Here is a 14,119-nt window from a genome sequence, read left to right as displayed (position 1 = left end):
TGACGAAAAACATCGTGAGGAAACCGGCTTGCCTTAGACCCAAAAAGTCGACGGCGTGTGTCAGGCACAGAAGGCTGATCCCCTACTTGCCCATAAGATTGAGAAATGATCATGAAACAGATACAGAAATCGAAGGTCCAGGGTGTATCCTCTGGTTTATTTTCTTTATTCTTATTTGAATTTCTTGACGCATTCCTATTTGTTCAATTAAAGGAAATTCTTAAGATACTCGGGATAACAGGAGAGTAGTGACGTCATCTAAAAGCCTATGAGACGGTGACATCACCGTCTGAGACTATTGATTTTGGATTACCACTGACCGATGCTTTAATTACGACCTAACATTAAGGACAGTAGTCGGAGTTATTCATAGAGTGTAGCCGTTTCGAAAAGATTTTAATTAGTAGAATCATTTAAAGAAATATATATTAGCTTCCATATTGACATTATTTTATTAGTAGTTATTATGTTACATTAACTTAGTAACTACTAAAAGGTGATTAAATTTTAGCCTTTATAGCGTGGAAAAGTATTTAGATCACAAGTTTTGACAGCAATTATAAGTAACTTAAATGTTCTTATTATTATATATATGGTAATAATCATGCATGCATATGCAGATGTCATCTGCATGCCTTGTATATGGCTGATTGTATGGTTTTTTTTAATAATTAATCAATCTTAATGTACTACTTTCTTTGCAAATAAACGATTTATTATTGTTTGTTAGCTGTTTACTTTTCAGGATTTAATGAATCAATAAAATCAAATGCTTGTTCCTGTTATTGTTACAAAGTACACTAATCCCCCCTACAACGCAGAACCCCTATAACGTGATTTCCGTTTTAAGTTATATTTCTGTAGTGTGAAATTTATAATGATTTAAAAAGTATATCAGTAGTTTTGCATACCTTATTAAATTCGTGTAAAAAAACGTGTTCCTAGTTTTTAAATTGTTCAAAAATCGGCTTTACAAGAATGCTCCTACAACGCGATTTCCTATAATGCGGTCCTGGTCTACCATTATAGGGGGATTAACTGTATACACTTAAGCATATTGTAGATTCTGGAGGTTATCATACAGACGCGGACAGGATACTTCATAATATGGTATTACGCATATATTTGTTATGTTTTGTCTCCGTCGTTGTAGGTCAAGACAACGAGTCAGTCAACTTATGATTGCGAGGTCATAGGTTCATTAGAATGTTTTTAATTAATAAAATTTTATCAAATTGTTATGAGCTTTGTGATAAGCACGCGCCAGGTACCTGCTCGGTATAAAATTTGTCATTGCCAACAGTCAATAATTTAAAGAAACATCTTGGCATCAGAAAGGTCGTCGAAAGGTTCGTTTAAAAAGACCGTAGATAAGTAATAATAATAATCCGTAGCGCTAAAACCATAAATGTGTTATCTATATCTAATATATAATAGCACAATATTATTTGCCATGAAAAACTAATGGTCTTCGGCCGGGTATCGAACACACGACCGTTGGAAAGAACAGATATGTTCTCTTATAACAGTAGATGATGTTTACAAAAACAATGAACCATAATTTTCTCTATTCATACTAGCTGCCCCCACAAACTTCGTTTCTCCTTAATCTGATTTTACTTTGCCTACCTTTTTAGTACATACCAACATGCAACGTTTCGCTATGCTACCCCAGAGACTGTTCGATTTTCTAGAATGAAAACTTTTTAGATTTTTCTGTGAATTTTTAATGATCAAGATCAAGATATTCAGAGATCAAGTCATAAGATTTTAATTAACAAGAAAAAAATAGGGGTTGATCGTAGAGGGGTGAAAACTAAGGGGTGTATGTAGTTTTGTATGTTGTATCATAAAAAAATAAAAACAAAAAATGTTGTCTAAGAAATAAATTTTTGGGGTGGCCACTTAAGGACCTTTATCACTTAGGGGTTCGAAAGATAGATAGTAGCCGATTCTCAGACTTACTGAATATGTATAAAAAATTTCATAAGAATCGGTCGAGCCCTTTCGGAGGAATATGGGAACGAACATTGTGACACGAGAATTTTATATATTAGATGTAATTTACCAACCTAAAACCGGGCCTGACGTTTTATACAATTGTATGTTTAACCGACTTCAAATAAGGTTGTTCCGAATGTTATCTGAATTTTGTATTTATTATTTTTTCTATTTATGACATTTGTCAAAATAAGGCCCGATTAGGTAAATTAAATGTGTCGTTTCAGTTCAATTGTAAAGATAATAATAAACAATTCAGTGGCGCTACAACCTTTTTAGGTCTAGGCCTCAGATTTCTGAATCTGTTTCATGATAATTTCTCAATTTAAAAGGCAAGTAGGTGATCAACTTCAGACAGAAAGAAAGTACATTGGTGCACAGCCAGAGATCGAACCTACGACTTCGGGGATGATAGTAGCACGCTGAAGCCTACTTGGCCAACACTACTCCCAAACTGTTACAATTTGTTATTTATACATTACTTGAATATATTTAATAATATTGTGTACATAAGTAAAGTTTAAAAACGAGTAAGATTTTTCTTTATTTTTAACATTATGTGGTATTTATACCCATCCATTTAACGACGTTGGCAAACTTGCTTACCCATGCTTATTGTTACACTACAATGATAAGATTAATGATGCAAGGGGAATATTAATTCATCAATATTCATTGATAGTCAACTGTCAGTGTTAATAGCCTGTTTCTATTAAACATTATTATTTTGCATTTATAAGCAGTGTTGACCTAGTGGCTTCAGCATCGTCATCCCTGAGGTCGTGGGTTCGATCCCCGGCTGTGCACCAATGGGTCTTCATGCACTTTCGGTCTATGTGCGCATTTAACACTCGCTCGTACGGTAAAAGAAAACATCATGAGGAAACCGGCCAGACATAGAAAGTTTTTTTTTTTTTAAAGGACAATTCACACCAATTGACTTAGTCCCATGCTAAGCTGGTGAAGCTTGTGTTATGGGTACTAGGCAACGGATATACATACATATATAGATAGATACACATATAAATACATATTTAAACACCCAAGACCAAAGCACAACACCAAATGCTCATCACATCGATGTTTGTCTCAGCCGGGGATCGAACCCGGGACCCATGGATTCGTAGTCAGGGGTACTAACCACTAGACCAATGAGCCGTCAGTTGACTGCGTGTGTCAGGCACAGAAGGCTGAATTCGGGATTAAGATAACTTAGATATAAATTTAAAAAAATAACGTTAATTTCACTACAATCCGTTTCCATGCATTCATCATCATCATCAGTTTTTTTTTTGGTTCATGTCTGGACGTAGGCCTCCTATATCTTCCTACAGTACTCCCTGCACTTGCCTTTATCCATACGTTACAATATAGGTTCAATGGTTTTATTTATTTTCTTAAAAATTTAATTATAATATTACGTTCCTTGGCAATTGCGACTATACAGAAATATACAGAAGTTAAGATATTCTTCACCTATATAGCAATAATAATAACTCAAAATTAATAAAAAGAAAATTATTATTAAAAAAGTTTGGTCCCTGTGACACTGTGTGTGTACCTTGAAGCCGCTTTAACGCTGGTAGCATTTCCTCGCTGTATTGCGATACTTATTCGTTGAGCGAGGAAAGCACCAGCTTTGGGGTCACCGGTACCATCTACCAGGTGCCAACATAAATCTTTAATAAGCACTTGAACCCCACGGCTCAACAATCTCTACTCTATCTAAGAAATTTATTTTCTTAATACAGAGCCGAGTATAATACAGTGGAGCTAGGACCGTTGGTTTTTGTCTCAGAGGTTTATTTCTGTTTCTCGCAATTTGTTGATCAATGCCGAAATTTTCCTTCGCCGTACTGTTCAATGTTAAATACGCACGATTCAAACACATAACCATAAGCTTGACCCACCCACTAAACCAACACTGCTATTACATCCAAATTAAAAGTTATATTTCACTTTTTTTCAAATATCTTTTCAATATCGTATTAATATATGCATCTACCTATACATTATTTATTTACATAGAGTATTTTTTTGTTAATTAACCAGGTCAATATGTTTTTTCATTTATAAGAATCGTATTACTTGCTTTGTTAGTAAATACATTTTTATAATTAAAACGCGATAAGAACAAACCATTAATAATATTAACTACCCTCCTTCACCGCAGACAGAATTGTTAACAATATAACATCGTTTATTGACATAATATACTGTTTTAAACATTTATTTTCCTTATTAAAATATTACAAAATTTGTTTCGTTTTGTTTTGTATAAAAACCTGAAAACCGGCAGTTGAAATATAGCCCAAGGTTTCATTTTCAAAAACAACACGAAACATGACCAGTAGTTTTGAAAACATACCTGCGTGCTCTTCCATTTTCAAAATTTTGTCACTTAAAACTAATATCACACAATTAATTGTCACTTAATACACGTATTACCACTTAAAGTTTATCCCATTTGTTTATCTATTTAAATGTTTATTTATTTAAGTTTTACTCGGAATCGTCGTTTGGGCGGCATTGATGTGCGACCGAGTTTCACAGCGCGGACGATACTACTAAGCAGTAAGCAACTAGTGAGTGGAGTGGGCGATGTATCGATGCAACTAATTACATATATTGATAGTCAATGAGCTAATGTTTCACTATGACTGAACGTTTCGATAATTCAGAAAGTTTTTGTTTTGTTTAGACAAATATATATTGTATGAATGAATGTATGGAATTAATTTTTGAACAGCATAAATTAACAGACTTTTTTCATTGTCTGTTGAGTGAACTGACAAAAGGTCTGTTTCTTGTCTGTTATACTGTAAGAAATTGGTTTTTTGTAAATATTTTAATCTAGTACTGTTTAATGTGGTGTAGTTTTTTCTGAATATTTATTGTTTTATATGTGATGAAGTATATGTATATTTGTGTGTATATGTGAACATGTACTTTGGAGGAATTTGTAAGGGTAGCTTATTTTGTTAAATAAATAAATATTAAATTTTCGTATGGATATTGATGTTTAATATTATGCTGATTAAGTCTGGAATTTTTATAAACACAAACCTTTTCGCATTAATTATATCAATGTAAATATAATAATAATAAAAAGTACAAAGACATTTCCGGTTGCAAATAAGATTAAATCTACCAATTATTTATTAGCTTTTCAGTAATGCTAGTTGATCATTAAATGAGTTTGAATCCGATAAGGTTTTTTTTAAATGAGTGTCACATAATAACATCACATTAATATTAAAACATATATACCATCAACGTTTAATACAATTTTTTACACATTTTGATTATTTTTACAATTTAAATGTTTATATTGTGTTCGTCGACGCGTGTCTTAAGAATTGTTATAAGTATAAGATTGGCATGAAACTTTCTTACTAGATACCAATTGTTTTAAATCTAATTAAAAAATAAATAAATCAGTGGCGCTACAACCTTTTTTAGGTCGGGACCTAAGATTCCTGTATCTGTTTCATGATCATTGGTCAATCTAATAGGTAAGTAGGTGATCAGCCACCTGTGCCTGACACACGCCTTCGACAAAGGAAAGCCGGTTTCCTCACGATGTTTTCCTTCACCATTCGAGCGAATGTTAAATGCGCACATAGAAAAAAGTCCAAGTGCACAGCCGGGGATAGAACCTACGACCTCAGAGATGACAGTCGCACGCTGAAGTCACTAGGCCAACATTGCTCTTTAAATCTAAATACATTTTCATGTGTCCTTTTATTATTATTGTCCCTTTTAATTTTATGTCTCCACTATGCACTTCTTGCGCTCACCTCATTTAATTTAATATTTTTCTATCTCACGGTAGTTGCACAGAAGAGATCGCTTTAAACGATAAGGCCAGTTGCCCTCCTTTTTATTTAATTATTTTAATTATACTGTATTTCTTGCAACGAAATGTAAATAAATAAAATAAACATATTTTACTTTTTCCAATGGTCGGCTAATAACCAGGAAATAATACAGATAATCTATTTATGTAAATGCAGAACAATTAGTAATTATTATTCAAAGAAAGTGGCTTCAAAGTGTCAATATGATGATAACCTCGTTCTTCAATGTCAATACCTCAATGGCGGTAATTTTGTCAGCGACATTGTTATTTCAAACAATTATTTTCTTATTAGTATTTTCCGTCGCAAAAAGTATTACTTCTAGAAACAATGATAGCTTTTTCACCATCATCCATCCAGGTACACAGTATTCAGGGGCGTAGCTACCGCCGTATTTGCCGTATCAATTATACGGGGCCCCCGGGCCACGGGGGCCCCCAAAGTGTGTAAGGAAAAAGAATAAAAACTTTCTAATTTATTTTATTTTACAAATGACAAAATTCTATAAAGCAATTCCTTTTTTTCCCGCCTTAAGCGTGCATTCAAAAGTTGGCAACACTACATCGTTATGGCGGGCTGCGGGACTTCCCCCTTTTACTTACTTCATCTTCAAATTTAAATTTAAATTCAAATAAAAAAGATGAACGTGAAGAATGTAAAAGTATAATTAATATTTTAGAGAGTTTTGATTTCTTAGTGCTCGTTACATTTTTTTCTTCACTATTTGAAATTATTAATCCTGTTTCTAAAGCTCTACAGCATGAAAATAATGACTTACAGAAATCTAGTATTTTATTAAGTAATCTTTTAAATAGACTGTGCCAATTAAGAAATCAGAATTCATTTAATAGTTTGCTAAATGAATCCAAAGATTTAGCAAAAAAGTGGGGGGTAACAACTGTTTTTAAAAACAGTAGGCGAAAGATAACAAAGCGTTTTTTTGATGAGTTATCACAAGATGAGAGAATTTCCGACCCGGAATCCTATTTCAAAGTCAATGTATACTATTGCTGTTTAGATATATTAATTTCTCAAACTAAAGAAAGATTTCAGAGCCTTTGCAACCTGAGTAGTATATTCGAAATATTACAACCGGAGAAACTCCTATCTTCTTCAAGCGAAGAGATATTAAACGCTTCCGGAAAACTGTCTGCTAAATACAGTAAAGACATCTCACTTAATCTTTGTGACCAATTAAAGGCTCTAAAAACATGCTTAAATTCTGAAATTAAAAAAATTTATTCCATTAAAGAACTCATTGAATTATTGCTAGTAAAATTCAATAGTCTTGCATCCAGTTTTCCCTAGGTAATCACAGCATGCTTTTTATTCTTGACCCTTCCAGTTACAACCGCAACGGCAGAAAGAAGTTTTTCAAAATTAAAACTAATAAAAAAATACTTAAGAACTTCGATGGGACAAGAACGGCTGTCAGACATCTCACTATTGTCCATAGAGGCAGAAACTTTAGAAATACTAAAATCATCATCACCCATAAATGATTTAATAAATCAGTTTGCCGATAAAAAGGCAAGGAGAGTGAATATTTAAAATTCGATTTTTATTTGTAAAATGGGTAAATTATGTGATAAATAAATATTACTTCTCACAATATTTTTTTCTTTTGTGAAAAATCTTTACCTCCATATAAGGGCCTCCAAAAAAAATTTTATACGGGGCCCCGACAAGGCACGCTACGCCACTGACAGTATTTCAAACAAAAACAATTACTATACATTAACATTCATTTATTTTAATTCCAACGTTATGTAATGTAATGATTAAAGTTATATCTTTAAATTTTAACGCATGACGCGAATTTATTTCATATTTTTTTACTTTAATTTATGTATGATCCCAAATATTACATATTAATATATGTTAATGACAAGATATACGTGAAAATGACATGAGAACTATATAAGGCGCAGCGCTAACCAGATCCATGCAACTCCCTGACAATCGAGCAGCCCGCAACATCGCAGTTGTTTTAATTTTATTACCATAAAGTGTTACTTACACTCATATATACATATGTTCATATATATACTCAGCTATATTGAGACAAGTAAAACAAACAATGTTATTATATTTTTTAGATACACTACCTGATATATCACTGAACACTAGTCTCTTTTTCCTAAAACTAAACACAAAAGGTAAAAACACAACAAAAAGAGACGAAAGAGAACTTGTAAAAGTGTAATAACACTGTTTCATTGGGGCTTGTAATGAAACGTTTTTCGCCGTTTTTTTGAGTTTAACTAAAAATATCGATGGATAGAATCTATTAAAATTTATTTTTTACTATAAATCCAATGAAAATTATTAATTTATAAAAAGCTTTATTGATTAATTTACGTTTAACGAGGGCTTTGAATTTATTTAGTGATAATTATCTAACTTTTTGTGGTTGTAAAAACGAATACAATTTCCATATAAGGAGTGGTTTATCTTCTGGAGCCTGGTTGCTCGTACACTTAAATTAGTTCTATTTCGCGTATTATACTGTTAAAAGTCATCATTTGTTTTAAAATAAAATAAGCAAATGCCCTCGAAATTGTATTATTCCATCTATTATTAAAAGGACGTGGTACCTATAGATAAACACTATGGACACGTGCCATCACAATTAACTTTACAGCGTGTCCCTGACATATATATAGGTAAGGGTGTGGTCATAATGACGAGTCCAATGTTGACCCAGACCGCTATTAGTGTGACCTTGTCTTTATACCAGCCCTGATATTTTATACTTATATTGTTTGGAGGAATATAAGGGTGTATCTTAAGATGGATTCGTTTAGATCTTTTTGTTATAGTAAGTACCTACTATAAGAATAAATTGTAGTAATAGGAATGAAAGAAGTTCATGAATCCTTCGTTTCATGTTGTATACATAACTTTACTTTTTACTTTTACTTTTCCATTATTTAAGGGTATTGTGAATTGCGAAATTTATGAATATCGATTTTCTGCTGACTAGTTTACTACCATTTCTTCGCAGAGACCCAGCGCCTTGCAAACAAGTTAGATCAATCTTGTTGGGTCAGTTTTGTAGTTTTAAATTATTTTTTTATAATTGAGCTTATTAATTTAAGTTAATTTATTAACTTCAATGTACTCGCCTTAAGACACTATTTTAACGTTCACAAGAAACACAATTTCTTTGCATTTATTTAAAAAAAATTATAGAACAGGGGCAAACGGGCAGGAGGCTCATCTGATGTCAAGTTATATCAAGAACACTCTCAATGCCAGAGGGCTCGCGAGTGCGTTACCTTTTGGGAATTTGTACGCTCTTTTCTTGAAGGACCCTAAGTCGAATTGGATCGGAAATACTTCCGTGGTTCCACATAGTAGTTGTGCTGCGCGGCAGAAACTGCTTTAAAAAACGCTCAGTTGTGTAAATATGATAAATCTCAACAATTTTAACTAATTTAACAAAAGGATTATTTATTAAGCGTTTTTGATGATAACGATAATTGTCAACTAACAAAATATCATTAATAGCTTTTAAGACGAATAACGTGCGTTGTTTTTAATATTTACATATATTTTACTAATTTTTGTACTGTATTTAAGAGCAGAAAATAACTTTTGTTACGCGAGTTATGTAACCCAACTTTAGTTAAGTTACATAGTCTATCATATCCGATAATGTCCAATAACATAAGTGTCATTTAGATTTATGAACCCTTACATAAGGCAAGTTAGTTTTTGTTAGCGTCGCAACTCCACAACCCCTTATTTTATGTTAGTTATAAGCTCAACCATTAAAGTCGGTGAGGGCCATGTTGAGATTACTCCTTGGCAACACCAGATTGACAACCCGGACTTGAATCCAACTTCAACTGCGCATAGCGCGCCCTGCAGCCCCCTCCAAGGGCTGTTAGTGTGTTAGTTAGTGTTAGTGTACCACCCGAAGGGCCCAAACGGGCCTAAACAGCAGCAATGTAGTAAAAGCTACACGAGCTAATCATTAAAGTTGTTACCCAGCTTCAAACAAAGTGTTTTATTTGAACATATCCGTACAAATACCGCCACCGAACTTAATTCGTGTAAAAACTTTTCTTCTCCGCAATCAACGTTTGTCTGGTTTCTTTATTAGGAATTCTCTGTTAGGGTTCACAAAAATGAACTTTATAATAATATTTAATAATGTATTCAACTAATATATACTACGTTTAACTTTAAATATTTCTGCGGGTACTTAACGGCACTGGTATGGCAATCCGTTAGCGCCCTTTATATACAAAATTAAATGAACACGTCTTATTCCACTTGTAAATCAATTTTATATTGAGTGTCCACTATTATGGGAAATCAATATTGTTTTATGATTATAAAACAATATTGATGTTGTTCACAGAATGTGTTTACGAAAGAAATTATGTGCACTGGTGCCAACCCTAGCATGAACTTTGCTCCAATACATCATGGACAAAGTCCAACAGATCTAAACGGAGAAATTTCTATTTATATTTGTTTATAAATAGAAAGCAGGGTTGGCCTAGAGACTCATCCGTGAGGCCGTAGGTTCGATTCCCAGCTGTAAAACAATGGATTATCTTTCTATGTGCGCATTTAACATTCGCGCGAATGGAAAAGGAGAACATCGCGAGGAAACCGGCTTGCCTTAGACGTAAAGAGTCGCCGTGTGTCAGGCACAGGAGGATGATCACCTACTTGTCTATTAGATTGACAAATGATCAAGAAACAGATACAGAAATCTGACCTAAAAAAGGTTGTAGCGCCACTGATTTATATTTTATTTTTTTATAAATACAGAAAGTACTTTTTACATACATCCAGAATCTACAAATAATTGCGGATACCGAACCTTAATATACTTAGTTTAGATCCCAGGCCGCCCTTATTCAGGACACTAGCTTAGATTTTTGTATGTTAGAAGTGCTCCAAGGTCATGTATAAAACTAAATCGTTCGAATAGAATACGTCTAAACATTACGAATACTTTAGAGCTGTCACAACTGTATTAAAAAGGCTGAAATTATTTATTTAAGGCAAGTTGATGTGTGTGCGTTCTAATACACACATATATTAAAAATTAATTAAACACTAAGCTGGCTTATCACTGTAGGTTCTGAGATTAACGCTTTCATGTGGCTTCATAAATTACGTAAAAAATATTTTTCACAAAAAAATTATTGACGTAATAAACGATGTTGTCTAGCAGTTACAGGTTTGGAATGATTTTAATGCATTTTACATAGAATTTTAATTTATTCACGAGGATGTCTAGCTTAGTAGTTTAAGCATATGCGTAATAAATGTAAAGAAAACTTAAGAAACATTTAATTAAATTTACAACAATAAGGTATTTCTCTCTCTATAATCGGTTATTTTAACGTATCAACTAACGCGTACTTGAGTCAAGAGGTCTGCCGAAAGATAATTTGTGAAAACAATTTATATTAAGTGTTGTTCAATTAGCTCTACTGCCTATTTCATTTATGACTTTTGATTTCAATTAGTTGGATTCCTTTTTAACCGACTTGCAATGGTAGTTGACCATGTATGTGATGTTTTGAAAAGATTCATCCATACAACTTTTAGTTTCCGAGAAATTCTATGTAGATACTTTCATAGAAATAAAACAGCTTTTTCGATTCTTTAACTTTTAATAAAAACCAGTGAGAATTCTGAGCTCAGCCCTGCGATTCTGTAACTCACTTCACGAACTCACGCAGCGGTTTTCGCATCGGCGGTCGCTCTCAAATCAGTCGTGAAGCAGTCATTTTATGATTTGGCATTCTGAAAAGTTGGGAGCTTGTACTTTATTGTTTATCTGAATGCCAAATCATAAAATGACTGCTTCACGACTGATTTGAGAGAGACCGCCGATGCGAAAACCGCTGTGTGAGTTCGTGAAGTGAGTTACAGAATCGCAGGGCTGTATCTGTTTAATGAACATTCGTCAATCTAATAAGCAAGTAGGTGATCAGCCTCCTGTGCCTGACTCATGTAGACTTTTTGGGTCTAAGGCAACCCGGTTACCTCACGATGTTTTCCACCGTACGAGCGAATGTTATATACGCACCGACAGAAAGTATACTGGTGCACAGCCGGGGATCGAACCTATGACCTCATGGATGAAAATCGCACGCTAAAGCCATTAATTAGGCCAACACTGCTCAACATAAACATATCAACAATATTAAAGAATTCCAACACAAGCTTTACTTATTTAACAATATAAGCTACCATTACAGATTACTCCAACGCTGTAACATTTACATCACATACAAAAGAATGCATACACAGAAAAAAACAACACAATTAAACAGTAATAGATTACAATATTTACAAGAAGACTATTTCTAGAGTAAAGGAACTGATATGAAGCAGATCATGTCAGTCAACGGACAATTAAAAACGTCTGGTTTTAGAATCCTTTTCTTTAACGAAAAACAACTTATATAAAACAAAAATTTAACAATAAACTTTTGTAGATTAAATTATTTAACTTATTGACCCTTGTATCATTTAAAAACCTTTTGAACAAATTTAAAACCAATAAAAATCAACAAATTTTAATTAATTAGTGTAATTGGGGGCGTCGGTCGTAAGTACGTGGGTGAATGTTCTCTTATCTGTACAAGTGACGGTCAAGCTACTTTTGCAAACTAACTGCTAACAATTGTGTGCAGATAACTTTGGTTACCTTATGTTAATTGTAATCCTGGGCACGCAGTTGCTCCAGCGGGGGAACAGGGGCTCATGCGTCCAAAAGAAGGGATCCTGACACATCCCTGCAAGCATTGTACCCGGCCTCCCCCAGCCATAAAACAGGATAAATTGGCCGATGTGAAAGGCCCTTGCTGTGCCAAGGTCCATTCCACATCATTCGTAGCCGTAGAGGACCGTAATATTAACGGCTGATCGCGTGGCTGGATGCGGACAAGGCTACGCTGTTACCGTGTCCTGCCCCGGGCGATTGCTGGTGGCGCCGTGGGGTTTTAGTGGGTATGCACAACAGTGAGTCCCACATAACCCTTCCCCACCAGGCCAACCACGCCGCGGGAGGGTATGCGTAACGCATTTCCCCACGAAAAAAAAACCGGCGCCCATGGGCACTCACATAGAAGGCTCGCAAGTGCGTTGCCGCCCTTTTTAGAATTGGAACGCTCTTCTTGAAGGATCCTAAGTCTAATTGGTTTGGAAAAACTTCAGTGGGCAGCTGGTTGCACATAGTGGTGGACATCGAGGTGATACGTATGGTATTTTGATCAACCTTCTGACACTCACCGACTTTATGGGTCTGAGGCATGCAGGTTTCCTTACGATGTTTTTCTTCACCATTAAAGCGAATGCTAAGTGGGCACATAGAAAGAGAGTCCATTGGTACACAGCCCGAGATCGAACCTACGACCTGAAGGATGAGAGTCGCACACTGAAGCTCATTTTATCACTATAGCTTAGTAATAATCCTTAAAGCGTCATCTAACGAAATCCAATGAATTTCTTGTAATTCTGTAGCGCTGTTCTAGGATTGTGTTATACTAAATCTTATCATGAAGCCGGAATCATATCACAATGTAACATAATAAGCTGCTGTTTCCCCAGAATGATATTTACTTTTTCAATTCTATTTAATTTTATGTGATTCGCAAATAAATTATGTAAATAATAGTTATAATAATAGCGATTAATGTAAATAAATAAGTATTAAGTGTTTACACAACATCTTTGTATTATTTATTTATTTATTTTCACTATTATGGGCATGCGACTTTGTTTAAAACTAATAATAGGTCTGGTCTTCTTCACGAATCCTGTATTATAGTTAAAAATTATTACAACGTTAAAACTCTTTTTTTTTGGTCTGTTCTGATAACTGATAGACCTATATATACTACTGTAAGTATCCTTGACAGTGTTGAAGATTTCAGGCGCGCGTCTCCCTTAGCCTGCTCTAGTCACTAGTGAAACAAACGTATACCTGAAGTTCGCATGAGATGAGACGGACGATACAGCGTTGGCGTAACTCGTGAAATATACAATATTAATTAAAATCGCTTGTAACAGTTCTCGGCCCAACTAATGTTATGTAATTCAATTATTTTTCGCTCCATAATACTCGCCATGATTGAATAAACACGAAATTAGGCAAGTTAGAGGGGACTTTTAGTTTTTTTGTATCAAGGAATTTATATTGTATTGTGCTTTTATTTAGAGTTAATTATAATGAATAATCAATACATATATTTATTGTTTTTAATTCAAGCATCACA

General features: G+C 34.1%; 1 protein-coding gene across 1 annotated transcript in view; it reads right to left on the bottom strand.

Annotated features, from left to right (window-relative positions):
* LOC125049627 (synaptic vesicle glycoprotein 2C-like) overlaps window positions 1-4,604 on the bottom strand; it is a 33,950-nt gene extending 29,346 nt beyond the window's left edge. Inside the window, exon 1 of the mRNA XM_047649021.1 lies at window positions 4,370-4,604. Within this exon, the coding sequence (XP_047504977.1) occupies window positions 4,370-4,385 (16 nt within the window). The 5' untranslated portion in view covers window positions 4,386-4,604. The remainder of the gene's footprint in view (window positions 1-4,369) is intronic.
* Between the last annotated feature and the right edge of the window lie 9,515 nt (window positions 4,605-14,119).

Source organism: Pieris napi, chromosome 5 (genome assembly GCF_905475465.1).
Source record: "Pieris napi chromosome 5, ilPieNapi1.2, whole genome shotgun sequence".
Lineage (NCBI taxonomy): Eukaryota > Metazoa > Arthropoda > Insecta > Lepidoptera > Pieridae > Pieris > Pieris napi.
Note: the sequence above shows the minus strand (reverse complement) of the source record. Positions and strands in the feature narration are given on the sequence as shown.